Genomic DNA, 27,693 nt, shown 5'->3' with positions numbered 1-27,693 from the left:
TATCTAGAATGATGGGAGAACTGTATTTGCGTACATAACTCATGTCCTGAAGCTTCCAGAAGCTTTATAAGTACAATAAGGAGAGAGCTAGCTAGAGCCATGATTTCTCTTTTAAGGAAATAAATTTTTACAAATGGTTTAAAATAGACAAACCAATAATACCAGCGAAGAGTTGCCATGTGTGGACTCCATTATGATGTACCAAGTACCGAGCTAAGTGCTTCACATACAAACACATTCATAAAGCCTCCCAGCTGCCCTGCAAGGTGAGAACATTCACTGATTTGCCTACAGTCAAACAGGAAGAAGCTCAACCTAACACTGGACACCATACTTTTAACTATGTCATGTTACTGTTAACCTTGTTTGTTCTCAGTATTTCCCGTTCATTTTATGTATTTGTTATTTAATCATTCAGATTCATAAAGTTTAACTCTTGTTTATATGTCATAAATAGTCTTTTCTCTACTTCCTTTTCAGAGTGCATCTGATTCATACAAATCCTAATGTGGCACAGCTGTTTCAGTCACATCACATCTTTCCAAAACTTAGAGTAAGCTAATCCAAATGTTTTGTAGCTAATTTTAGAAAGGGTACATAAAGTTAAAACTAACCTGCCAAAAAGAAAAAAAAAAAAGGGAAAAAACCAACCCCCCCAAAAAGACATCACAACACAATGTACAAACAATAAAAGTAGAAACATAACTATAAATCTGTACTAGTCCTGTTTGTTCTACCCCCTTCTCTGTTTCATCTACTCTGAGTTTGCTACCTCTGTAGCACAATGGCCAACATTATTTGTAGACAACTCATTGGTTCCCTGAGTTATGGAGCTGTTCCCTTCCTGGTTGCTCCATACCTTTCTAGTGACACATATTTGTGCAATTATATCCAAACCTCCCAGTCTCAAACTTGCCTTTCCTCAGTTTCTTTTTTTTTTTAAACATTTTAATGTTCTTTTTATTTATTTTTACTTGCTTTTTCTTTACACCTTTATTATATTATCTACCAGAAATGTGGCTCTTGAACATATTTTCAACAGCACAACAAAATCCAGACCCTATCTGTCAAAAGAGCTGCAAACCATATATGTTAATTTCCTCTTATTCTCTTTTCACCTACTATTAAAAGTAGTAGATTAAACTTTCTAGTTTTCTTAAAGGATAGGTCACAGAATGGAAACTTCTATTGCTAATAAGACGTGGGGTTGGAAAACCAAGATAATCACGGGTGAGAAAGGATCTTCCTACTTACCACTCAACCTGCCTTTCCCTAACTCTAGATTTCTCAGTCCAATAATCTGTTTCCTTAGCTATTTGGAATACCAAGGTGGGGGAAAAAAAAGAACCTCATAATAACAAGATCAGCTGCTCGAAAACAATGATGGGAACACACACAGCCTCTTCCCTCCAATAACCCAGCAGGCAACCTGACCCGGTGTTTGCCACCCTACCTGTACACACAAATGTTTGCTTGCTAGGTCAACTGCATTTAAACTAAAATATGACAGCTATAAATAAAACAATAAAATAGAGGCCATTTTTAGATTGTGACAAAGCCTCAGTCCATGAACTGCTCCCTTGAAAACTGTCACTGAAGGCAAAGAAACCTAAAAAGAAAATAGGAGAAAATCACTACATGACCTGAATGATTCATGTTGAAATCAGAACCATCAAATGAGGACTGTAAGATGGATCAATAGCTTAAAATGGTCTCAAGTGAACAATCTGTGCCATTCTTCTTCTCTAGCCCTTGGGGTGGGGGGAGTGAGCATAAAAAAAATCTCTAAGTTCTTTAAATGAGACTGTATCCCATTAATTATTCGAGGCAGTTTTTGTTTCACTGGAATTAATTAACATAACCCCTCTTCTTTAAGCTCCAGCTGCACTGATGTCACTGGGTACCACAGTGAAGAATGAACAACAAAAGACAATTGGCTACTTAAGGAAGTAAGTAGACTAAAGTGGAGAGCACGCACAGAGGCAGTTCCGGCGCTCTGGCTGAGACTTGACTACACACTGACACATTCTGAATAAACTCAGCCTGTGTAATTTCAGGCTTATGAAACCGTAACTTCTGCCCAACAGAGGCAATCTGCAAGCTGGAATCATGTACAGTGGCACCACTCCACCTATTTCACCCATATATATTTTAAAATAATTAATTTGGTCTCCATTCATTCAGATTTATTAAACTTCACCACAATCTATGACAGTCACCTTAGAAAATCCTGAAAAATAACCAACAGATAAGCAGGCCAAACAAGAACACAGGACATGTTTAACCTTAAGGAAAATATTATTTTAAGAATCTTGGCTTAATGTACAGAATGGCGCAGATTACAACTCAATCTCACAGATTTGTTAAATTGGTACTAACTTTCTTCTAAATTACCCCACCACATAGATTCTCATGAACTCAGATGAGACATCCCAGTCCTTCCTTCTAACCTGTTAAGCTGCAGTCTACATGTTCTGTCCAGATCCTTGCTAAACACACTGTAGTGAAGGCCCAGTTCCAAGAGACAAACTGGACCTCAACGACTCCAGCGGGCAGTGACCAAGGAGACAACTTTGCGTGGTCCACAGATGATTCTAACTTTCCTGCGTCTAAGGCGCTGCTCTTGACACAGACTCAGGAAACTCTGGGACCCAAAGAGGTGTCACCTGTGTCCCAAAGGGACTGGACATCTTCTGAAGAACCAGGCCCCTGTGAACCCCTGACCAGTTTCCCAAATATATTTCAGTTGGAAACTCATTCTAAAAAATATTTAATTATAGTATTTGTAAACCAGGGGGGCCTATTTGAAATACATTAACAAAAAGACTCCTTTTCAGAGTTTTCAAGATCTCACACCTCAGAGATTATTTCCTCAATTACTTAGCAAATGTGTTTGTTCTTGGATATAACTGGCTCTGCTATATTTCTTTTCCCGTTAGCCTAGGTCAACCTTTTCATTTCTAAAGCCAACAGTTTCTGAGCAATCTATGCTGCCGTTAAATATGAATGCAGGAGCTTGACAAGTCTTAAATGACTTTTATTAGTCAAGAATAGTCTCCTCAACTAACAAGACAAAGCAAGTATATTAATATGTTGCTTACAATGCAATTCATCCTACTGTATGGTTCCCAAAATACTGGAGAAGGAAGGGATCCCCTGTCCTCTCAGGTTGGACTTAACTTACAGCTTGATTCTCCGGAACACACTGATTAGTAATCTTGATCTACCTACCTCTCGAGTCTGGGGAATCTCCTAGTGCTGCTGTGGCTGACACACTCTGAGACACCAAATATGTAATTATATTTAAGGATTTATTCCGGAGAGCTTTGATATTCCTGAATTTTTTTTAGTCCTTCCAAGCTCTAACTGATTAATCTTCTTAACATTGATAAGATAATCACCAAGTTTTTGTACCAATATTGTTACTGCAGAAAGATGGGATGTTTTAATTATAGTCAAATTCATTAACAACTACAATTGATTTCTTTTTAAAGGAACACACAAAGGTTTTTGGTTCTCTTCAGTTAAACTGTCAAAAAATTGGACGTACTTATCATAGGGGATTGAGTGATTTACATAAAACTAATTCATGCAATATAATACTGTGAAGCCATTAAAAACACAGTATAGAAGAATACGTATTGGTATGGGAAAATGTTCACAATATACTACTTAGAGAAAAAAATCTTGCTACCAACCAGTATGTACAAAATAAATCATTTTGATTAAAAAAATACACACAGAAAAAAAAAGCTAGACTTACATCGACTATTAAGAGTATTTAAGGATAGTGGGATTACCTGCAATTTTTTTCTTTTACATTTCTGAATTTTCCAAGATTCTGCACTGAACATTTATTATTTTTACAGTTTTTTTTAAAGCTTTGTTTAGAAAAAAACTCCCAAAGTAATTCTGCAAGTCACTTTTTATAGTATTTCACACCTATTATTAGTAAAGGTAATGGAACATCTTTTACCACAATTAAGTCTTATGTAAGGGAGGGAGTTTTTCCAGTTGCCTTTAAAAATAGCAAAAAGATTTACTGGGTCACTACTATGTGCCAGGCCTTCTCACATATTCTATTAAAAGTGAAACATTAAGGATAGCCAGGGGAAAAAACAGTGGCTGACAATATGTCTACAGTGTCACCTTACACTTTTAAAAAGACTCACCATCAACACTCAACAAATAGTTCAATTCAACTAACTCTTTTTTAAAAATCTGTATTGAAGTATAGTTGATTTACAATATTGTTCTGTTTTGTTTGTTTGTTTTGTTTCTGTTTTGGGGGGGAGGGCTTTAAAAAACAATATTGTTTTATTATTAGAAGCAGGATGGCCTGCGTGGGGTGTGGACGCACCGGGCTCAGCGTATGTGTGGGCTGTGAGGAGTAGATAATTGGGAGGGCGGAAGGAAAGAGGGTGAATCTGGAGGTCAGGCCCAAAGGCTCCTCAGATTTACTTCTGGAAATGGGTAGTCTTAATAAGGGAGTCATGGCAAGCTATGTATGGCCAGGCACCAAAAGATTAAGAAATTCCTGGAAATCTAGCTGCTCATCACTGCTGAGGTCCAGTTTCTTCATCACACGGTTCAGGACACCAGGGTCCTTCTGGTTCTTTGTGAAGGAAGCCAGTTCTATATTCATGAAGGTTAGGAACTCAGTCTTGGAGAGTGTGCAGTTGCTACCGTCCCTTCCAGCATAACTTTGGAAAACAGCAATCAGAGACTCGAGGCACCGCTCAGTCTCTGTAGGGCTGGATATTTTTGCCATGTCAGAGAGGAGTGAGGCATGGGGCTGGGAGCGGGGAGAAGCGCGACGAGCTCGATTTACAGCACTGCATTAGTTTCAGTGATTCAAATTATGTGTATATATATATATTCATATTATTTTCTATTATATGTTACTATGCTATATTGAATATAGTTTTGAATATAGTTCCCTGTGCTATACAGTAAATCCTCATTGCTTACCTATTTCATGTATTTGTATCTGTAAATCCCATACTCTTCTTCTTCCCTTTCCCCTTTGGTAACCATAAGTTTGTCTTCTAAACTAACTCTTGTTGAATGTTTACTAGGTGGGGGATTCTGGCAAGAGGTAAGCATGGTGAACAAAGTCCAGAGTCAGCACAGCTACAACAAGCTCCAGCAGCAAGATTGCTTCAGTGTTTCAGAGTGGGCTTCCACAGACCACCTGCAGCAGAATCCCTTACGGTGTTGGTTAAATCCAGATTCTTGGGGCTTCCAAAGCCACTAGCTCAATTTCTGGAGGCAAGACCCAGGAATTTACATTTTAAAAAGTGCTCCAGATGACTGCTACATATAGTAAAGTCTGAGAAACCCCAGTGTTATGAAAGATCAAGCCAAGAGATTAGGGTTAGAAAAAGATCAGGAATCTTGAAGGTCAGGCTAAGGAATGAGTTAATTCTATAGTAGACAACTGGAGTGAGTCAGGGGATTGGGGACCACCCAGGAGTTTTGAGCTGGAGAGCAGCACACTAAGATCTGTGCTTTGGGTCAGTACTGCTCATTACAGCATAGACTGAAAAGGAGTACTGGAAGCACTAGAGAACTGAGGAAACTGATTTATAACAAGGCATCGAAACTGACCAAGAGAAGAATAAAGTGGTTCCCATCCTTGGTAGCAAAAAGAGGGGTGACAAGAGGAAGCTCGTGAAGAATTACTGATGAATAAATAAGATGATTTGAATCCAAAATGTTAAATCCCAAAATACAGATACAGAGAGGAAGATTTAGAGAAAACTTACCAATGGTAATTTAATATCATTTAATTAATGCATTTATTCAATCTTGGACTCGTTACTTACTATGTACCAAACCTTGGTCTAGATGCTGGGTCAAAAAACAGATGAGAATCATTGACTTACACACTTTAAATGGATGAGCTGTATAGTATGTGAATTATATCTCAATAAAGTTGTTATTAAAACTAAACAAAACAAATGAGACATCTCCCCTGTCCTTAAGGGACTCAGAGAAGTATGGGGAGACAGACAACTGCAAGGAAGTGTGGTAAGTTTTGGGACAGAGGTAAACACAGGAGCATCTTAGCCAGACTGGGATCTGGAGGAACGAATTCGTGAACAAAGAGTAGAGAAAGCCAGGCAAGGGGAATGCTGCAAGGGAGGAAGAAAGCACCCTGGAGAGCTCCTGACTTAAAGTGAAGACTTGGGTGCCAGGAGGAAACACGAGATGAGGCAGGCCCAGGGTGAAGGTAAGTCAGGAAGAGCCCTGTGCGTTACAGCCCCACTATTGGAGGTGTTGCCTTCAATCCAGTAGCACTGGCATCACTGGAAGTTGTTAGAAACATAAAGTCCTGGGGCCCCATCACAGATCTCCATCAGAATGTCCATTTTAACAAGATTCCCAGGTGATTCAGGTGGACACCAAAGTTTAGGAAGCACTACACTAATAAACTGATTATTTATTCTCAAGACAAAATCCAATGAGGAATCACTGAGGAATTTCAAGCCAGAGAGTGGCATGATCAGATATGTGCATTACATAAAGATCACTCTGGTAGCACAATGAAAAACAGATTACAGGAGGTAAAACCAAAAATTGCTTAGGAAGCTGTTTGGAAAGCCAGGAAAGAAACAATAAGGGCCCAAATAGAGTAAAATTAATACCAGGAAGTGATAACTGATCAGTTGGGGTAAGAGTATGGGGGTTGTACAAATCAAGATGATTTCTAAGTTTTGGGTTTCAGTTAATGAACTAGATGTTGATGCTACTCACCAGACTGGAAATACAAATAAACACAACAATTAGAGGGACTAACATTTCTTAAATATGTGCCAGACATTATTCTAAGTGCTTTGCATGAACTATCTCATTTAATCCTCAAAACATTCGTAGAAGTATTACTATTATCCCATCCTATAGATGAGAAAACTAAGACACAGAGAAGTTAAGTAGGGTAGGGTTGCATGCATAAGGAGATGACAAATTCAATTTAAAATACACTACGTTTGAGGTGCTTGTAAGGATGGCCATAATGCAGTTGTCTGCAGGGATCTCAGTTTGTAGGGAGAACAAGTAGGTTGGAAACAGATTTGGAAGTCATCAGCATAGGGCTGGTTCCTGACTCATCAGGAGCAGATCAGGCCACAGTGGAAGGAAGTGTAGGTCAAGGACAGAGCCAAGGAGCACCAATCTCTAAGGGGCAATAGGAGGCAGCTGAGCTTATCAAGAGGACAAAGCAGCCAGATAGAAAGGAGAATGATAGCTCTAACTGAACAGCAACAATAACAGCTAACATTTATAAGTGTGTAGTATTATGTATTTTTATATATTAAATAATTAAGTCATCATTAAAACCACATGAGGTAGATATTATTGGTCCCATTATAAAAAGAAGGAAACTGAGGCACAGAGAGGTTAAGTGGCTTGGTTAAGGTCACACAGAAAGTGAACAGTGAATCCAGGGTTTCAAACCAGAATTCAAGCTCTAAGTGTAGCATTACACCCTGACTGCCATGATGCACTGCTTGACTTTCAGGCACTGAGAGAGGTGGAACCCAGGGAATGAAACAGTTTAACAAAGCCCTCAAATAGTGTCTGGTCTACAGAGGCCTCAGTAAATATTAACCAATATTATTTGATAATTATACTGCTATGGAGTCACACATTTATGCAAGCCACAGTTTTTAGAAGAAAAGAAGTGAAAACTAAATAAGGTAAAAACCCAGGTTTTAATGGAGGAAGAAAAGCAAAGAAACTTCCAAGGATGCTAAGGCTTCAACTCAGTTTCTTACGCCTCCAATACCTAAGTTTCCACACAATCAACCTTCAGCTACATTTGTGGCTACCAGTTCTTAAGGAGGGCTGCTGCACACAGCAATGACCTGGACACTTCACAAACCCCCAAATAACTTTTGCGCACAACAAAGATTCCAGTCTAAGGTGCTATCTTTAGTCCTGGTATATTTTGCTCCATTGAAATTGTTTTAAAGTAAGTGGTTGATGCTGAGGGTCTTTCCAGTTTCTGACTGTCCACTGAAAGCAAACTCATCCTCTGACCAGTCCAGGCAAATGCCAGTTTGTTCTAATTAGAAGGATAAGTTGTCTATAATGAAATGGTAATGTATTTTCAAGTTAAAATTATATTGTTTATACTCTTAAGACAGTAGCTTCATGGGGTTTTTGTTTTCTCTTTTTAAAAATCTTTCTAATTCAGTTATTCTTTCTGGCCCAGATTTGCCTAAGATCAAGAAGAAACAGTGAATAAGAGGAACAATGAGGAAAATTATCAGAAAAAGGAAACAGTTTAGATTTCCCAAAGGCTAAGTTTTTCAAATAAATTTATATATTTCTACTCTAAGAGGATTTTTCAAAACAGAAGAAAGGTACTGGATGGCAGAAAGCAGCCTGCAGAAGTGGGACATCTGGTCATCCTAGCCCTGCAGCAACGTACATAAAAAGTGCTATTTTTAAAATGAAATAAATGTGAATACCCTGCCCTGTATAACTGCAAGTGCCAACTCTTACCAGGGAGACTTGGACTCTAAAATAGACTAAAACTGACTAATTCAAGCAAAGAATTATGTACAATAAATGCTCATCATAGAGCATTTCTTACAATAGTGAAAATGCCCAACAGTAAATAAAGTATGGTACATCCAGATGATGGAATATTATGGAGTCATTAAAAACATTTTCAATGAATATTTAATAATATAAAAATTATCACAATACAGATTAAGTTTAAAAATCATAAAAATATCATTATGAATACAGATGAAAGACTTAAGGAAGTAAATAGTCCAAAATGATTATTATCTATGGGTAGTATAATTAGTTTATTTTTAATTTTCTTCTTTTATATGTTGCTGTATCTTCCAAATTGTCTACAATATATCATTTCTAAAAGCAAAAAGTCAATTATTTTTAAAAAGTTTTTCCAATTAACTTCTGTTTTAATTTTTAACTCTCTCCTACTTTTTCTTACCCTAATCTAAGTCTTAAGGATTAAGGCAGAGGTTCTCAAGCAGGGGCAGGGGGAAGGGGGATCTGGCTCCCCAGGGGACATCTGGCAATGTCTACAAACAATATGGATTTGTTGTCACAACGAGGGGTGGGGGATGCTACTGGATCTGGTAGGTAAAGGCTAGGGAGTTAGGGATTTGGTTAAATATCCCACAACACATAGGAAAAGCCCCCAGAAGAAAAGAACTATCTAGCCTCCTATGCCAATAGCACAGAGGTTAAGAAATCTTGGTTAGAATGAAAAAAAAAAAAAAAAATGAGTATAAACAGGAAGATTGGGTTAAAATACAATATTAGCTCTAGTGGATTTAACTTTTCTAAAATAGATATTAAAAATACACATTCTGAACTGATGAAAGTTTAATCCAGGTTTTGGCCCAAATTACTTATTATTTATACACTTTTCCTAATTTTATGGAAAATAACCCTAGGAGTTCTGCTCCCAACCTGAGGATGATGTTTGTCAAACTTGAAATAAGATTTTTCTCAGCTTGAACATAGAAAAATCAATTCTGTGTACAAGGTTTTTAAACTCTGCTATATAAATGTTTCCAAGCGAGATCATACCTTTAAAGGAACTGCTGGTTATCTTACTGTGCAAACTCATGCAAAATTACTTCCTATTGTGATGTCAGATTCTGGGAGTGGTAACAAATCAAAAGTACATAGATTTCAGGAAATGAAGTACCATTCTTAATCCCTAGAGTAACTTATGCTTATTTAGCATATATTTATTATGTATAATATAAATATTATTTAGCATATATATATTTAGTTAACTCATTACTAAATAATTCACCCCATAAGACATTATTTGATTCCACTTTAGGGTGTGTGTGTGTTTGGTTACAACAAAGCACAGCAGAGCACCAGGGGTGCGTAGATGAAACAAAATAGTAGGAGGATCAAGCAGCAGATGACAGAGCAGAAGGTAAGAGAGCAAACGAAGACAGAACACTGGAGATGAATAAGGGATGATTCAAACATTCAAAAGAGGGGAATAAAAATGTTTCCAACTTATCTTTGGGTGAAAATGGGGGAAGAGTATAATGCACATATGCAAGGATGTGAAGGGGAAATAAAATGCTAAAGAAATATGGCAGGAAGAGATCAGAAGGATAGATGACATAGAGTTCAGAGGCCCCCTAATTAAGACTGAATAAAAAATACTTTTCAAATCATCAACTTCTGATATGCTTTTATTAACACCTGCTTTTATGGATTCTCCATGGCTTTTTTTCTTTTTTTAATTAAAAATGATTCTCTAGGGGAAAGATATCCATTGTCTTCTTGAGTATGCAAACCCTCCCATTCATCTGCTCAAAGATCAGAAAAAGAGGGGCAGAACTCAGTCACTCTGTCACTTCTGGTGACTGATTCACAGTGGACATTGAGGGTAGCTGTTTTGTTTTGTCTCTCCAGCACTCTTCCTTCTGATGGGGAACAGCTTGCAGCCACCCTACCAGGTCTGAGTAGGACTATCAATCATGACGCTCTGTCCTTCCTCTGGCCTCTGAGATGAGCATGACTACACCAGTCATGGTCTCCCTCCCCCACCACCAACATGGCACAGTGATAGGAGAGGGCATGCCACCACAAGCAAGGACAACCAGAATTCTGCTCCCAGGCTCTCTTCTTCCAGGCCCAGAGCTAGAAGATCACGTGGTCTGCAAGTGCCACTGACCATCTTTTTCACCCTGGAAAAGCTTCCTGAGAGTGAAATCAATGTCAAATAGCACAATCTGTCGTGAGAGTCAGTGACAGAGAGCCCCAGAGACCACATCTGAGCCTTGAATCTAGCCATGCCTGGGCTTTCAGAACATCTGAGCAAATAAAATCCTTTTTGGCTTTGAGTTGGGTTTCTGTTACTTCCAACTAAAATAGCTCTGGCTGGTAAACTGTTTAACATTGTCAAAGACAGGTTTGGTAAGTCAGTGTGTCAAAACTATCATCCATGAATTAGCTAGACCCTTTCTATTTATCAACCACATCTCAGCTGATATCATAACTTGCAGCAATGAGTTTCATATGTGTAAAACAGTGTTTAAACTAGAAATTCATTTTAAAAGACATATTTATTTACTTCCACTCCTAACAAGTATCCTTACTAAACTGGAATTTGACATTATAAACTTCTATTCTCAATATTAAATAAATACTGCATCATTTTCCCAGAGCACCTTCATCTTTCTAAAGAGTTCTGCCCTTTTAATCCATCTAGCCTCCTTACTGCCCTGATCATTTTATTTCTCCCATTTTGAAATTCCTCTAGTTTCAGTTTGTATTTATTAAGAAGTAGAAACACCAACCACATACACAGGACTCCTGGCCAGGACAATGCACATTTTCGTATGAGGCACTAAAGAGAGAAAACTGTCTCCCTCCAGTCCAGCACTGCGCTCACATTTTTAAACACAGCAGCACATCAGACCAAAGGAGGTAGATAGACAGTCTTCATGAACACTTAGGAGTGGATAACGCATTTCTCCCTTGATTTCAATCAAGTTTGAAGCCATTATTTCGAAATCAAAGCATAATTACATCACCCCTAAGTTCTACAATTGGCAAAAAGCCTCTGTGGTACAAGGAAATGGTTAATGCAAATGACAGCTGGTTAGAGAGACTTTCAACTGAGGAGGGCTTCAAAGAGAAATGGAGACTGAGACATGAAGAAGCCAGGGATAAATTTCTGCAAAACTTAAGAATCTATATTAGCACAAACCCAGACTGACATTACAAGCAAGGCAGGTGGGGCAGGAGAACTGTTAAAGGGCAGAACTGACCAAAGGGCATTTTAGCACACAAAGGACCTGAAGAAACAAGCATTGAAGGCAGACACCATTAGTAAAGGCAGTAAATGCGTGAAGGGAAGATTAAATAAACAACCTAAACTCCCTTTCCATCTACTCCCACCTCCCACTGTCAGTGAAACTCCATGGGAGTCACACCCAAGCTCAGGTCTCTGTACTTGGTGTCAATGTTGGTTGAGTTATGGTCAAACTATAACATACATTTTTGAAAACAAAAAAAACCAAACAATTCTTCCCTCTGCCCCAGTGAGCAAGCCAACTCCAGTAAACTCTTTGAATAAGCTGGGGAAGAGAGGAAGCTAAGCACAAAGGAATTTTTGAGGGTGACAGAAATGGTCTGTATCTTGCTTGTAATGGTGGTTACATGACAGAATGTATTTATCAAAACTCATTAAACTGTGCACATAAAATAAGTGAATTTTATTACATGTAAATTATACATCAGTAAAGCTGATTAGAGAGAGAGAGAGAGAGAGGCAGGAGCTGGAGGGAAGAGAGAGGACAACCTCCCCAGGTAGTAAAACAGAGGAAGTCTGGGAAAACCACTGTTGGACAGAGGACGTGCCTGCTGGGGTGGAGTGGGGTCGCCCACCCGACATTTTACACAGCACCAGACCTTATTCCATAGAGCAGTAAGGAGTTTACATTTCCAATAATACCTTATACGTCGTTAGGAATTGCCTAAAGTGGAGGCAAATAAATCCAAATCTATCCTCCAGGGGGCCATGTGCCCCTAGAGTCTCCCAATGGAGGCAAAATTCACTATAAAGCAGAAAGCAAAGAAGCTAAATTACCCTCGTCTCCCATATTTTCCTATAGAAAAGTCAGCCCCACTACACCCCACCCCCCGCAACCCTTTGGAGGTTGAAGTTAAATCCCTGGAACCCCATTCAGAGCTTCCTTCAGTGTCCCTCTATTTCAAAGAGCAAAAAGCACCAGGAAAATTTTAGAGGTCTATCTAGCAGTAGCAACTTTCATTAAAATTATAAGCTTTTTGTAATCTTTTAGCCACTAGGCAACACACCGAACTGTCACACTTCAACAAACAGTAACAAATTTCAAGAGGAAATCAGAAGCATTCTGCTTTGCTCAAGCAGAGTAAAGAAGTATTTCTGAGCAGCTTACAAGTTTCACAGAGTCAGCAAACATTCATGATATAATGGGAAGTAACTTCCAGTGGTGTTAAATTACACTATCCCCGCCCCTTCCCATCCCTATATCTAATCTATCACAGAGAGCTGTCTCTGAATTGTCCCCTTCTTTCCCACACCTTCTGCCTGTACCTCCGTCTACCAGGCCTCCATCACTTTCCATTTTGTTTCCTACAAGTTTCCTTGGTCTCCCTGGCTCCCAGCTCTTCGATATTACTCATCCTGCTCAACATGTCTGAAAATGTGCTTACTTGTTTAATCACTTCTTTATACCCTGCTTTGTTCCTACAAGTGGACTCATCATCCCAAACCATTATTTTCAGTCTTCCTCTCTCCTGTTTAAGTAGTCTTTCATTCAACCAACAAATTTTAAAGAGCACCTACTACGTGTAAGACATCGTGCTAGGCTCTGCAGGAGGTGAACAAGCCCAGATCAGCATCTCAAGGGGTTTACAGCATTGTGGGAGAGGCATACATATGTACAAATGACTATAATAAGATAGAAATGTGTATAGGTCATTAAGATAGAGAACTGTCAGTTGGATGTCAAGTAAAATCAGAACTGGTATAGGAGAGGTAGAATACGAGACAAAGGAAACGTTGCAGAGGTTTCCAACCTGCGGGACTAGGAGAACAGCAGAGCAAGGACGGGCCGAGGGACATTAGGAAGAATACAGAGCATAACAGGAGACTTAAGGAAAGCGAACGTACTTGCCAAAGCCCAGATCAGGGCACATGATCAAAGAAGAGATTCCTGTCCTGCTTTAAGATGTTGGAAGCAGTCTGAAAAATGCAATTTCAACACCAAAATATTAGAATTTCCAGGATTGATGGTTTAAAGGGACGATGGCATAGAATATAAAACTGGAACTATCACCCCCAAAAATCTAGTCCATGTGGCTTCAGTAGGTATGAGGAACTATGGTAGGAAAGGAAGATTATAGATACATAATTTGCTGACCTAACAGTTGGTTCAGTTAAGGATAGTTAGTACAGCTTCTTGAGTCGAAGGGTTTTAAGTTGTTTTTGTACTGTTAGAAAATACAGCATCATGACATACTGCAGGGCCCCTAATTAAACTTCAGGTAATCTTGACCATTCTTCAGCTTTTATGGTGCTGTCCATGAAGTCTGAGACCCCCACATCAGGAGGACTAGCATGCCATTGTATTGTTGCCAGTGATCCATCCAGGCCAGGCCTAATTACTAAACCCTGCTCTCTACAAATGCTGAATCCTCTGAAGCTGCTGAAATGGGTGATGTCATGATTCAGATCCCTACTGGCAAGTCAAGACTAGCAAATATTTTCAAAATTAGAAGTAATAAGATGTCACAGCCACCTTCAATTCTTTTAGGAACAAGTCAGGTGGATCTAAAAACAAATCAACACACAAATCTGTGATTATACTAAAAACCTGTGAATTGTATATTTTAAATTGGTGAATTGCATGCTGTGTGATTTTATCTCAATAAAGCCATTATTCTAAGAAACAGCAAACATGTTTTAACCAAAATGTTAGTTTCCAGAAATTTTATATCTTAGGAACCAAGCTATTGCCCCTAAAATGTTTATAATGCTGGGAAGTTTTACAAAAAGGAAGCCCTGCTAAATTGCTGTGACAAAACCATTATCATTTTTAGCTAAAAAGAATAAACTGAATGGTCTCTTGTCTTTCACTGTAATAGAAGCTGATTTGTATCACACATCAAAATCTGCCTTTAAGCTCTGACTGACATTTTTTAAAAGGGCACTTTTCAGATTCAGCCATTACATTGAATACCATAATTATGGCTTGTCACTATTACATCTTTCCTTGGAGTCTACCCCAGAACTTCCTTCCCTAGAATCCTCTGCAAGGGAAAAATCCTTGTGTTTATCCACTGATATTACTTCTAATGATCTCCCTCTTCTTCTAGTAATTACTATCTGAGCTTTTATCTCTAAAATCATTCCAACCCTCTCCATGTCCCAACCCATTCCCTAACTTCTACAAATAAATATCATACCAGCTGTCTGCCTGCTGTTGAGGTGACTGCAGGTTATTTATGTCCTTGGAGATTCAAAGTGGGCCAAGAATGTAAGAAGCAGGCTGTGAGCCCTTTGAGGCAAAGGACTGTGTCTTGTTCATGCTAGAACCTCTCAACACTAAGCCGAGTACCTGACACCTAGGAGGTGCTCAATAAATATTTTTGTGCGCCATTAAACTAAGCCCCATTAACGAAAAGAATTAGCCAACAAACCAAGTGACCAAATTATTCTTAGGTATAAGTGTATTTAGAAGGCAGCTTAAGCTCAACTTCCCCATTGATGTCTAATTTGTCTTTACAATGACTAGAGGGTGAATTTTTAACATATTGTGATGAAGGTATGACCAAAGCCCCAAACCTTACAATTTAAAAATCATAGGTTTTTTTTTTTTTTTTTTTTTTAATGGAGGTACTGGGAATTGAATCCAGGACCTCATGCAGACTGAGCATGTGCTCTACTACTGAGCTATACCCTCACCCCCCAAAATCACAGTATCTTGTAAATATTTTACTTGCAAATTATTTTTTGGGGGGAAAAAAAACAGATCCAAAGTCCAAGAGCAACTTATTATCCAATCAGTGTCTAGTTAAGCAGCCAATTAGTCAGGCAGCTAAAGGATGGACTGCTTACCACAGTAAAGAAGGGGGTTGGGAAAGGGTATAGCTCAACTGGTAGAGCACATGCTTAGCATACACAAGGTCCTGGGTTCAAACCCCAAGTATCCCCTCTAAAAATAAATAAGTAAACCTAATTATTATCTCTCCCCCCAATAAAAATTAAAATAAAAAGATTAAAAAAAAAAAAGAATGGGGTCTGTATTTACAGACTCATATCTCTTCTTGTGAAAATGGACTGATTTTTCTTGGTACCTATCTCATATGTTTATTATGAGGATTAAATGAGTTAAAATTTGTAAAGCACTTAGAACAGCAACTGGCACATAGTTAGCTTTATATAAATGTTTGTTAATAAAGTAACTTCAGATTCGTTTCCAACTGCATTCAGTCCTACATTAGAGATCTACAATGCCTAAAGAATTATCAAGTGTGGAGAGAAGTTCCAATTATGCAGTCTTCAAATCTGTAGCTGGAAGAGAAAGAGGTCTCAGGGAATGTTTCATACAAATTCATTTTGTGGTTGAAGAAATGTATCTCATATATGTAGAGAAATTCACAGGTTACAAAAAGTATTCTCACCTATTATTAAGTTTGATCCTCACAACAACAGCCTTATAAGAGATGCAGGGCAGGTATAATTAACTTCATTTACAGATAAGTAAACTGAAGTACAGAGAGGTTAAGTGACTTGCTCAAGGTCACACAGTAAGTGAAAAGGTCTGGGCTAGAATCTAGGGCTAGAATCCAGGTCTCTCCACAGTGGGTCCCAGCCTCTTCCTTTTGTAACATGCTGCAACCTAGGGCTTGGGCTTACTTGGGTTATACTGAGAAGCAATGATTCTGGGACCATAAATGTAGACTCTGCTGCAAATGCAAACTTGAAAAGTTAAGGCAATTCTGTTAACTGGAACTAGTGGTAAATAATAGCTGGTAAAACACCTACCTACACAGGAGTAGCAGTGTAAAATGCCATGACTACACACAGCCACAAAGGCCATCAATGTCCTGAAGGGACAGTTCTCGGAAAATGTGCCATTCAGAGATTACCAGCCCCAGAGAATACTGGTGTCAGCATAAGAAAGAAAAGGCTGCCACTTCCCTTACACTAAACCCAGAAGGAAAAGGCTCGCCCCAGCGGATGGTGAAGACATGGAGCCTAACGAGGCTCTAAGGGATTACACGCAGGTTGCAAACTGCCGGCGACAAATGAGTGCGACCATCCTAGCCCGTGAATCAGCTCGCATTTATTCGGCTGCATCTTCCCCAGGGCCTCTCCACCCCAGGGTAGCAATCTGAAACCCGGCAACTAAAGGTGAAAATCGACTGGCTATCGTTTGCAGGTTTCTAAATCTCACAGAAAGGTTGGCTGGCGGTAGAAGTGGCACCGCATACCAACACAAGACGTTATTTTAAGCGCGTGTCTCCAGGGGAGGGACTGACCATCTGATCCACCAGCTCGAGCATCTCCCACCAGCCAGGATTTTTCCTAAAGCAAGACGGAGGACTGAGCAATCCTGACGCAGGCCAGCCCTACTAAATCCACACGGGCCCCCTTTCCACACAGAAACCCGCTCTGCTTCCAGCCCAAGAAGCGTGGCAGGGGGCAGAGAGGCACCCCCAGACAGGCCTCCTTCCGCCGCCTTAACCATCAACGCCCGAACGAGGAAGATGCCTCTGCGGGCGACCAGAGGGGCCGGGCCGGGGATTTTGAAATGCTCGGAAAGGGGGTGGTACGGGGTCGGGCCGGGCTGGGTCCCCGCGCCCCCGCCCCTCCCCGGCCTGACAACTGGCGGCGCCCGGCCGCGCGACCCTCTCCTCACGGCGCGGCTCGCGGGGCGCCTTACCTTTGTGTAGAGCTCGGACGCGGCCATGGCGGGCCCCGCGGCGCCGACGCCCCCCGCCTGTGCGGAGGCCGCACCTCGCCTGGGCGGCCGCCCGCGCTGACTAGGAAGCGCCCAGGCTGCCGCCGGCGGGGAGCAGGGCAGGGCCGGGCGGGGCGGGCCGCGCCGGGCGGGGCGGGGCGGGGCGGGGCGGGGCGGGGCGGGGCGCCTCAGGCGCTGGCGGCCCGCGTGGGCCGCGCCATCACTCCCGGGCTCGCCGCGAGCAGTGGCGCGCGCTCGGCGTGCCGGGGGTCCTCGGGGTCACCGCCGCAGCCGCCCCGGCGGCCGGAGATGCTGCCGCTGCCGCCGCCGCCGCCACCGCCCTGTGCATTGTGGGAGCGGGAGGAGGCTGCGCTCCGGTGCTGCCAGCGCGGCTGCTCCGGGTTCTCTCGGGCTCACGCTGCCTCCCATCGGCTGCGGGCACCGAGCATTATCAGCTTGCCTGCCGGTGTCGCCGCCGCCTCCTCCCGCGCTGCCGAGGCCCAGGACACTCGCTGTATGCACACACACACCCACCCTGGGACGCCCCCCGCCGACTCCAAGCGAGTCCCAGACCGTGCAGAATAGCCCAGCCCCTGAGAGGGGCGGCGATAGCAGGTGTCACTGAGGGTGTCCAGGTAAACGACGGGAGACTCCAGGCTGCTTCTCCTGTGCTTCCAGGCATTTCTAGGGAAAGGATTTGGGGGGAGGCTCATTAGAAGGCCATAGCGTAACCTAGAATTCTGGAAGAGCCTTGTTAGCAGAAGTCTGGGAGTGAGCAACGACCGGGAATCTGAGATCAAGGCTCACCAAGGTCACCCCGAACACCTCGGCATCTGCAGGGTCGTTTCGTGATGCCAGAGCGTAGGGGCCTGTTTTAAGCTACAGGAATTTAAGTGTGCCTTGAAACAAATGCCCCCCGGGGCAGCCCTGGAACCTCCTTCGCTCCTCGGCCTGTGCCTTTGTAGCGGTCCCCCTATCTAGTCGCTGTTATCCTTGCACTTCAAACGCAAGAAGGTGACCTTTCCACCCCACCCCCATGCTGTCTTCATCCTCTACCTTCTTCCCACCCACTTTCTTTCCAGCTTGGCTAACCTCCATATTTTTTCATCTTAGCCTCTTTTTAGTGTGCTCATCTTTCCTTATTTCTATGAACTCTAAGTGGTGCCTAATGCAAGTCAGGGGAATCTGGAATGGTTTCTATCAAGACCATCTCTCAAGCCTGGCGCCCTTGGTAGCTTGTGTATTTGAAGGAAGATATTTGATAGGGGGATACTTGGGGGCAGTCATCACTCCCTGGAACTCAGGCCTCTCCTCCCCTTGCTCACTGCCCACAATCTCCACAGAGATGCTAGAGTTAATTGCTACAGAGTCCAAAGCCCTGTGGAATTCTCTGTCCCTTCCAATTCTAAAACCAAATCTCTGTCGTGTTTTTGGGTCCCACCTTTTCTTTGCACAGACATAAAAAGGAGAAAATCTGTGTGACTATGAGCAGTAACACAGAAAGGGCACTGGACTGACATTTAAGAGGTTTTGAATTCTCCCCCTTGCAGTTTCTTCATGCCTTGTGTAAGGTGGTAACCACTCTGTTTTCTCACCTTTTAGACAGTACCTACTTCACAAGACTGTTGAAAAACGCTGAGTAGCCTGATGAAGGGGTTCAGGGTGTGTCAGCTCAGGGTATGCTGCTTTGGCATATTGACTATTTTGAGTTGGGAGAACTTGAAAAACAACAAATACAAGGAAAATACTGACCTGTCTTCTTTTTCTTAAAAGTGGAATGTGAAATTCCTATATGAAAAATGTCCTCCCTAATATCAGAAGGAAAGTAACATTCTTATCATCAAGGACAAGAAGTTAAGATCAAGAGAATTCCATACAAACAGACCTTGTTAAAATAATTCTTATCTTCCTTTAACCTCCTCCCATTGTTAAGTCACTTTTCCACAAATGCTCCTCTTTGCTCAACCCAACAAAATCAACTTCTCTAGCAAGTAGATTTACCATTTCTTTGGGTCTTCATTTCCTTATGAAGACTCTTGTGTCATATAAAACAATATCAATTAGTATGCTTTTCTCCTGTTAATCTATTTTTGTCAGTTTAATGTTCAGACCCAGCCAGGGACCCTAAGAGGGTGGAGGAAAAAATTTTCTTTTCTTAAACTGAGAAAAGACTAAAAAAGTGAAAGGATGTTACAGGTGTGAGTGGGGTTTTTGGTTTGTTTGTTTTTGATTGTTTTTTCCCTCATGACAGGGTAAAAGAGAAACTAGAATTACTCGCTTCTAATTCCTGAACACACGTATTCAACCACTCAAATATTTGGACCCATAATAGGAGGAAGGTAGTAGGGATGAGGATGAGGAGAAGGGTTTTCCACCCTTGGTCTTACTTTATCTCATTCAGGGGAGTAGATATTAAAGCTGGAAGAAGAAGCAGCCAGAAGGCCCTGATGGCTGACCTCCCTACCTTAACCATGTATAGCCATAGTCCCAAGCACTTTGTCATTAGTGAACTATGGAAACAACTTCTCAGGGTTTAAGATTCCCCCTCCCAAAGAGTAGCAAGGGGACATTGTGTATTCTATTTTGTTTTGTTTTTCCAGGGGGAGGGTAATTAGGTTTATTTATTTTTAATGGAGGTACTGGGGATTGAACCCAGGACCTCGTGCATGCTAAACATGTACTTTATCATTTGAGCTATACCCTCCTCCCCTGTATTTTATTTTAAATTGATCAAGTTTTCAATTATTGTTTTATAAGTGGGAACATTTCCCCATAGCTTGCTTTCAAATAAAAACAATGTCCAAGTTATTGTGAAAAATCCCTTTCCTCCAAAGTATCCATGGGCATTACTTTTATCAACAAATATTGAGAGCTACACTATACCAGAAACTATTCTGCATGCTGGATTCAAGAGTAAACAAAACAGATAAAATCCTTGACCCTGTGGTGCTTACATCTAGTCAGGAAGACAGATAACTGTAAAGTTAGAAGGTGATGGTGATAAGTGTATTAGTTTGCTAGGGCCATAATATAGTACCATGAACTCGGTGTTTTTAGACAGTATATGAGCTGCAGGCTAGAAGTACCAGATCAAGGTGTTGGCAGGGTTAGCTTCTTTTGGGAGCTGAGAGGAAGAATCTGTTCCTTGCATCTCTTCTACATCCTACAGGTTTGCTAGCAACCTTTGGCATTCCTTGACTTCTGCTGAGTCGCCCTGATCTGTGTCTTCATCTTCACGTGGTGTTCTCCCTGTGTGAATGAGTTTCTGTGTCCAAATTTCCCCTTTTTAATAAGGACATGGTCATTTTGGATTGGCATCCACCGTCATGACTTCATCTTAACTTGATCATTTGCAAAGATCCGATTTCCAAATAGTCTCAGTCACAGGTCATGGGCGTTAGGACCTCAACATCTTTTAGGGGGACACAGTTCAACACGTAAGGGTGAGCAATGGAGAAAAACTAGAGAAGAGAGTAAGGGTGAGCAATGGAGAAAAACTAGAGAAGAGAGAGAGAAATAAAGCAGTAGTTTTTAGTAGGGTAGTCATTGCTTGATTCAAATTGAAAAAAAAAAAAATCTACTGAGGGCCAATCATGTGGTAGCACTGAAGTAGTGAAGATGGAGATGAATGAAATATGGTCCCTGGCCTGGGGAGCTCACTGCAAGGAGCGGTTGCAGGGTAGGGGAAGGGGTGGCCCATGCCGCATGGGCACAGCAAGTAGTAATTCTAATGTTTCAGAGGACCAGGCATGGGCATAGGTGACATTTGGGTGGGAACCCCAAATGGCTCATTGAAAGATCCAAATGGTGATATTGGGAGCGAGGGGGTCATTTATCACTGAAAGATACAAAAAGGGACAGCCAGAGGGAACTAGGCTCTGAAGCAGAAAAACCAGAGTTAAGAATAGAGTAAGACTGACCTGAAAGATTGAAAGATGGGAGGCAGGCATCAGGTACCACTGGGCCCCACCCCTTCACTTTGCCAGCTGCAGCCAGTTATCCTAACCCCCTCTCACTTGGGAGCTTAGGCCTAGCCACACTTTAAGGCTCTCCAGGCAAGCAGGATAGAAAGGATACTACTTAACTCAAAAGCTTCAATTATTTTTATTCCCAGTACCTATTACTCTAATTCTAGATTCTAATCTTGTCTCTCCTAAAATATCTCTGATCTCTGGCCCTTTGTTCCAGGTTTGGTAGCCTGTTTGCTGACCACCTGCTATTGGAGCAGCCTCTGAATCTCTATGCCAAGGTCTGTGGTACCTGATTCCTTCTATCAGTTGATTGTTCTAGATCTTTAAATACATCTACCCAAATCCATAGCATTCACTTGCTTTATATTGCCTTACTCTTCCTGAATTACTTGATTTTAAGTACTTATTAGCCACAGTCATCCTGTGCTTCCATCAACCACTGACACACACCTCCCTTCCACATGGTGGTGATGGAAGCCCCTCAGTAGTGAAAGTGACTTAGATTCAAATGACCTACATTCTAGTCCCCTGGTACCTCTGTCCCTTTGACATACCCTCTCATCACTGTGTGTGAGTTTTGGGATTTGTTTTTTTCTTTTTCTTTCTTTCTTTTTTTTTTTTTTAAAGCACTTACTTGCTTTCTAGCACCACAGGATTCTACAAACTCATCTTGTATATTCCCTGCCACAGTCGTAGAATCAGCCATTTATCCAAGGAGCCCTGGTCCTTTTCATTGGAGAATGATATTAGAAGCTATGACCTGGGCCTTGTTGTTACTGGGGTATTATTGCTTCTAGGCTCTCTCAGCCATAGAGCAAGGAACTATGTGTACACTAACCTGTGTGTGTACACATATCTATAAGTATTTCTCAGGTACCAAACAAGAGATCACACTGATGTCTCCAACTCTGTATCTATTATCACATAGATTTTTCTTACCTCGTCCCCTAGCTTACCTGGAAACTCTCCCAACATGAGGAACCTGAGCCTTTTTTTAAAAATGAGCAAAAACCGGAGAACTTATTGTATATTGTTGTTAAGGGGTTCACATGAGACCAGGGAAAAAATAAACTAGAAACTGGACAGTGCTATACAATTTTAAGATATTATTAATCAAATTCTCAGTCCTATCTCTCCCCATATATTCACCTCCTGCCTTTGACTTGTTGGTTCTGCCATGTTGCAGGATCCACTGGAAGCCCAGTCAAGAACTGAGTGACTTCTAAAAGAGCATTTTTGATGGGAAACAAAATGAACTTAGGGGCCAGCCAGAAGGGATGAAGAGCTCAAAATTAGGACTATACAAATTTATTGACTTAACTTGGGTATGCTACCTGGCTGTATAGTTTAAGATCCTCTTTTACTGCTTCAAGACATGTCAAATCAAAATGAGAAAGGAAATACTAACCCCCCGGAAGTTCTCACACCCTAAAGTAGACAACACTGCAGGGTTGTATTGAAAAGATATAGGAAGATGTAATGGGATCTGTCATATTTGTGCTTGCTTGTCATCCTTTCTGTATTTGGGGAAATTTTCTACAATAGTCCTGCCTTCTGCAAGTCCCAGATTCCCTCCTCATTTGAACCTTGGATGCATTCAGCTGACTTAAGCTACAAAGATCAGATACATCAGACAAGGCTTGGTGTCGGAAGTGAAAAATATGGAGAAATATGCTCTGCCCAGAACTTCCATTTGCCAATAAAGGTGGTAACAGAGGTAACCAAGTTTGGGGGACAACAGTAGTCACATAAAAGCTGGGCGCCTGGCTTTCTGTGTTTGGTGGAGGCGGCAGCAGCATTTTCTGTATCAGATCATTGCTGTAGCATGTTTCTGGGATTGTTCCTGGATTTACATCAAGACTGTTTCTCCAGCTGTACCAACAATTTTGTAAGTGACCTGATCTCTTTTGATAAATCCCCTTTCTGTTAATCCCCAGAATTATGAGTTTGTGATTTTAAGCACTCTGACCATTGTGGAGTGGTATATGGGATGAATGGGGTAAATGGGAATGGCTACAATCAAGGGTATAATTTCTTTCAGAAAATATTTATTAGGCAGACACTGGACTAAGTAAGTGCTAGAGTGAAATAATAAGATTCCTTTCCCACAAGAGAAGATAACTGAATGAAAGCAATTAGAATGTACTGTGATTAAGTGCTAAAACTGTGTTACATGGAAATGGTTATTGTGTCAGAAAATGGAACAATTAACATAATGTAGGGGAGGGGAATAGTTTCCACAAAGGTATGTTTGAATTAAGTTCTAAAATACAAGTAGGAGTGTATCAACAGATATCACCAACTAAGACAAGGGAAGCCACAGATTGGAGAAAGACGTTTATGATGCCTATGACCATCCATGAAATTTTTAAAAAATAAAGAACTTCCACTTCTGGGAACCTGACCTAAGACACAGACAAAAGGCAATGGTTGCCATACATGCAGTCTAGAAAATAATGGATTCAGTTCAGGAGAGCAGCTAAGTGCCAAGATGACAGCTGTGCGTTAGGATGAGAGTAACAAGCTCAGACTGAAGCAAAGGAGACGTGGCCTACAGGGGAGTTTTCTGGAGCAAAAGGATGACTCTATAGAATACTTAATATAATGGAAGATATTAAAATAAGTGTGGTTATAATAGAGGCCAAAAGGACGAGGGGGAAAATAATTAGAAACACCAAGAAAACAAAAAGCTATATAAGAAAATGAAATCATAGTATACATTGTGATCTGCAGTGAACTGTATCAACCTACAAAGCTGAGAGGACTATTAATGATTATAAAATAGAATGCAAGCGTTACCAACCTTAATAAGGTAACTGTAAGAACACAGATGACAAAAAGAAGGGAGTCAAAAGGAAGAATAGTGGTGTTAATACTGTCATCTTACATGCTAGAGAGCCAAGAAATACTGTTGACGGGATAAGAAATAAAGGTGAAAACATATTACTAGGCATTGTAAAGGAAGTCTATAAAGGAATCAAAATTGTGATATGATCTTCTCTAGAAAGATGGTGGGAAGGAGGGGACGTCAGAAATTTAAGCTAAATCTTCACTTTCCAGTCTTGAAAACTATGTCTGAAATTAAAAGTCAAGAAACAGCAGTATAAACATACTATTGAGAGGCATAGAGAAGAAACACAAAACAGCTTGAATGTCTCCAGAAGTTAGTTCTCCCTCTGGGAGCTAAACTTGGTAGTAGAGGCATATTTTGTGATTCTTAGCTTTTCACTATTTCCTTTTATACTGCTTGACTTCAGAAATACTACAAGTATAATTTTAATTTTTTAAAAAAGCTAAGGAGAGCAGGAAAAGAAATCTAATTTAATTTAGAACCAAGTTTTGGTTCTATCATTTTCCATATTTTTACCCTAATAATTGATGCCCCTCTAAAGGCATTCGCTCCATTCAGTTCTCCTAAAACTAAAAATAAAAGTGACAAATTCAAGCAATGATCCCAGTGAAACCACTTTTAAATTTCTAGATTCTTTCTGGATCTGTTCATACATACATGCATTTACAAAGTGGTAAAGGTTCTCTGGGTCTCAAACCTCTACCCTCTTCATACCTTCTAGGAAAATGCCCTCAACCCCTCTCTTATGGATAGGATTGCAGTCATTCAGTGAGCACTCTCCTTCAGCATCTCTTTTCCACACCTGCACTCTAGTCATTCGTTCCCTGTTTGGAAGACATGCCAAGGCCAATCTCTTCACTGATGCTCTCAATCCCAGCTCTTGCACTCTTGCCTCCTCTACATCTTTGGTTTTTCTTCTGTACTTTTGTTTTGCCTATAACCACATTCAAGTCTTTCCTTTGCTGAAAAGCAAAACTGTATCTTCCTTCATACACCTCAGAATCTCTCAGAACTACTTCCTTGCCACTAATTCACCTTTAGTCACTTACCATTCCTCTTCTGTTCCTCTGCCACATGCCCTCTCACAGCTCTGCTGAAACTGCTCTCTCCAAATGAGCAGTGATACCAATTTCCAAATCTAGTGGCCTTTTCTCAGGTCCCACTCTTCTCTCTGCTACACTCCACTCTGTAGACTACCTTCCCCTTATGAAAACTTTTTCCTCTTTTGCTTCTGACACTTGTAGAAACGAGCTCCCATGGGAACGTGAATATACTGCAAACAGCTGGCACTATTATGACAGACTATACCCAGGAGTTACAAGATAGGAAACAAGTATAATGAATAGTTTTTTAAAGTTTACATATAAACTTAACATATGAGAAAATAAGCTTGATAGGAGTAATACTATGTATGACTACCTTAAATTACCCCAGCTGGTTAACACTTGAGCCATAGATTTAACTCAATACAGGTATTCAAGACAGGTATCTCAGAGTCAGTAGTACTTGGCTGCCAATTTTAAATAGTATTTATAGTCTTTCTTTTAGCAAGTACATCCATAGTGATTGGGGCTTCTGATAATATTGATATTACAAGTGGTTGAGAATTAAGGAAGATGTGAAAGGTTTGTGTTCTGTAACTTGTAAGTGTGGCCTCACAGAAAGCTGCCCACTGGTGTGTCTGCTTCTGATCTTTAGCCTAAAAATATGGCTGCTCTATAGATCATTTCTGCAGTAATCCATACAACTGGCAACTTACAGTCATAGACAAAGTCATTAGAAATATTAGCTTGTATACTTGCAGAAAAGCGAGTCTACAAGACACTAATCAGCCTAAGTTACTGGTAGCGGGGCACGAAAGAGCCTTGGAAATCAGATGCAGAATGCTCGTAAGGTTATGATCACAAGCAAGAGTAGAGAAGCAGTGAACACAGTATGTCCTTGCCATGGAAAATCAGGCAACCAGTTTCAGTGACGTGAGGTTTGAGACCAGAGCTCTTCGACATTTCTCCTCGTTCAGAGAAACACAGAGTATAAAGGCCTACTGCAACAAAGGAAGGGCTAGCCATGACTGAGACAGAAAATCAACCTCCACCTCTCTACATTCACATCCTTAATCTGGCTTCTCAATTTCTAACCCAATATTCCACTTCACTTTATTTGTTCAACAAGCATTTGAGTATGTATAAGCTGTTTATAGTTGCCAGGGATGCAACAAAGAATGACAGTTCCTCTAAGGAAGTCAAGTTTGGGCTGAGATCAGAATGAAAAAGGGCCAGCTAAGCTATGAACCGGGGGAAGTGTTTAATGGAAAAGAAGCGCATTGATCAGGGGCAGGAAGGAACTTGGATATAGGATTTAAGAATGGAAGTGGGATGGGGCAGGGGGAATGGGCTGGGGTGCAGAATGGACGAGGGAGCAGGAGTGAAAAGTGATGTTAGGAACTATAGCAGTTGTCCAGGCAAGAAAGAGTGGCTTGGGGTAACGGTGCCAGCAGTGAAGAGAAACTGACAACTTCAGCACATTTTGCTAGATGTTGGTCACAGCCTCCGAGGAATAAAGGATAACTTCCAAGGTTGGTTTGAGTACCTGAATGGGTTAAGTGCACAGTGGTATCATTTACTGAGTTAAAGGCAGGAGGAAAGGAGTGTTAGGGAGAAATGTCAAAAACTCCAACCAAAATTCCTTATACTGGGCCACATTTCCCCAACTCCTTACCTATTTACCTAAAATGCTCTGACTTCTCCCTTTCCTCTCACCCATGCCTACAGCAACCCCTCTCAAAAACACCTCTTGAATTTCCCTGATTTACCATTCATCGCATTTATCCCCTAAATTGAATAATGCATTCCTCTAGACTTCCTGGAACTTATTTCTACTTCTCTTATAAGTACTTCTACTTTACAATTAAATTATATATATACAGTTGACCCTTAAACAACAGATTTGAACTGCGTGGGACCACTTACAGGTGTTAATTTTTCACTAAATATCCACAACAGTACTACACAATCTGGGGTTGGTTGAATCCGCTAGGAGGGCAGACTGTAAACTTATATGCAAATTTTCAACTGTGCTGAGGGTCTGCGCCTCAACCCTGGTGTTGTTCAAGAGTCAACTGTATACAAAATTTCTCAGAATGTAAGCTCCTTGTCTCAACCATCTTTCTATTTTTGACAGTATTGTCTTAGTGTTTTACACGAGATGGAGAAAACGCACAATCTGCAAACATGTTACCTTGATTACAAAGCCTTTAAAAATATAAGTTATGCTGCTAGGATCTCATAAACACACATTATTTAAATTAAAACAAAATTTAAGACTACAATAGTCAAATTCTTTCTGCATATCATAGTAGCTGAAATCTAAAGGGATCAACATCAGAAAATATACA

The 27,693-nt window shown here is 40.9% G+C and overlaps 1 protein-coding gene and 1 pseudogene across 4 annotated transcripts in view; both read right to left on the bottom strand.

The window, feature by feature from the left end:
* MYO5A (myosin VA) overlaps positions 1–17,589 on the bottom strand; it is a 173,804-nt gene extending 156,215 nt beyond the window's left edge. For all 4 annotated transcript variants that reach the window (XM_031453033.2, XM_031453036.2, XM_031453037.2 and 1 more), the window contains exon 1: positions 17,460–17,589. In XM_031453033.2, the coding sequence (XP_031308893.1) occupies positions 17,460–17,486 (27 nt within the window). In that variant the 5' untranslated portion in view covers positions 17,487–17,589. The remainder of the gene's footprint in view (positions 1–17,459) is intronic.
* Positions 4,114–5,808, bottom strand: LOC135321385 (protein S100-A11-like; annotated as a pseudogene).
* Positions 17,590–27,693: the final 10,104 nt, after the last annotated feature.

Source organism: Camelus dromedarius, chromosome 5 (assembly GCF_036321535.1).
Source record: "Camelus dromedarius isolate mCamDro1 chromosome 5, mCamDro1.pat, whole genome shotgun sequence".
Classification (NCBI taxonomy): domain Eukaryota; kingdom Metazoa; phylum Chordata; class Mammalia; order Artiodactyla; family Camelidae; genus Camelus; species Camelus dromedarius.
The sequence above is the reverse complement of the archived record's forward strand: the minus strand, read 5'-3'. Positions and strand labels throughout refer to the sequence as shown.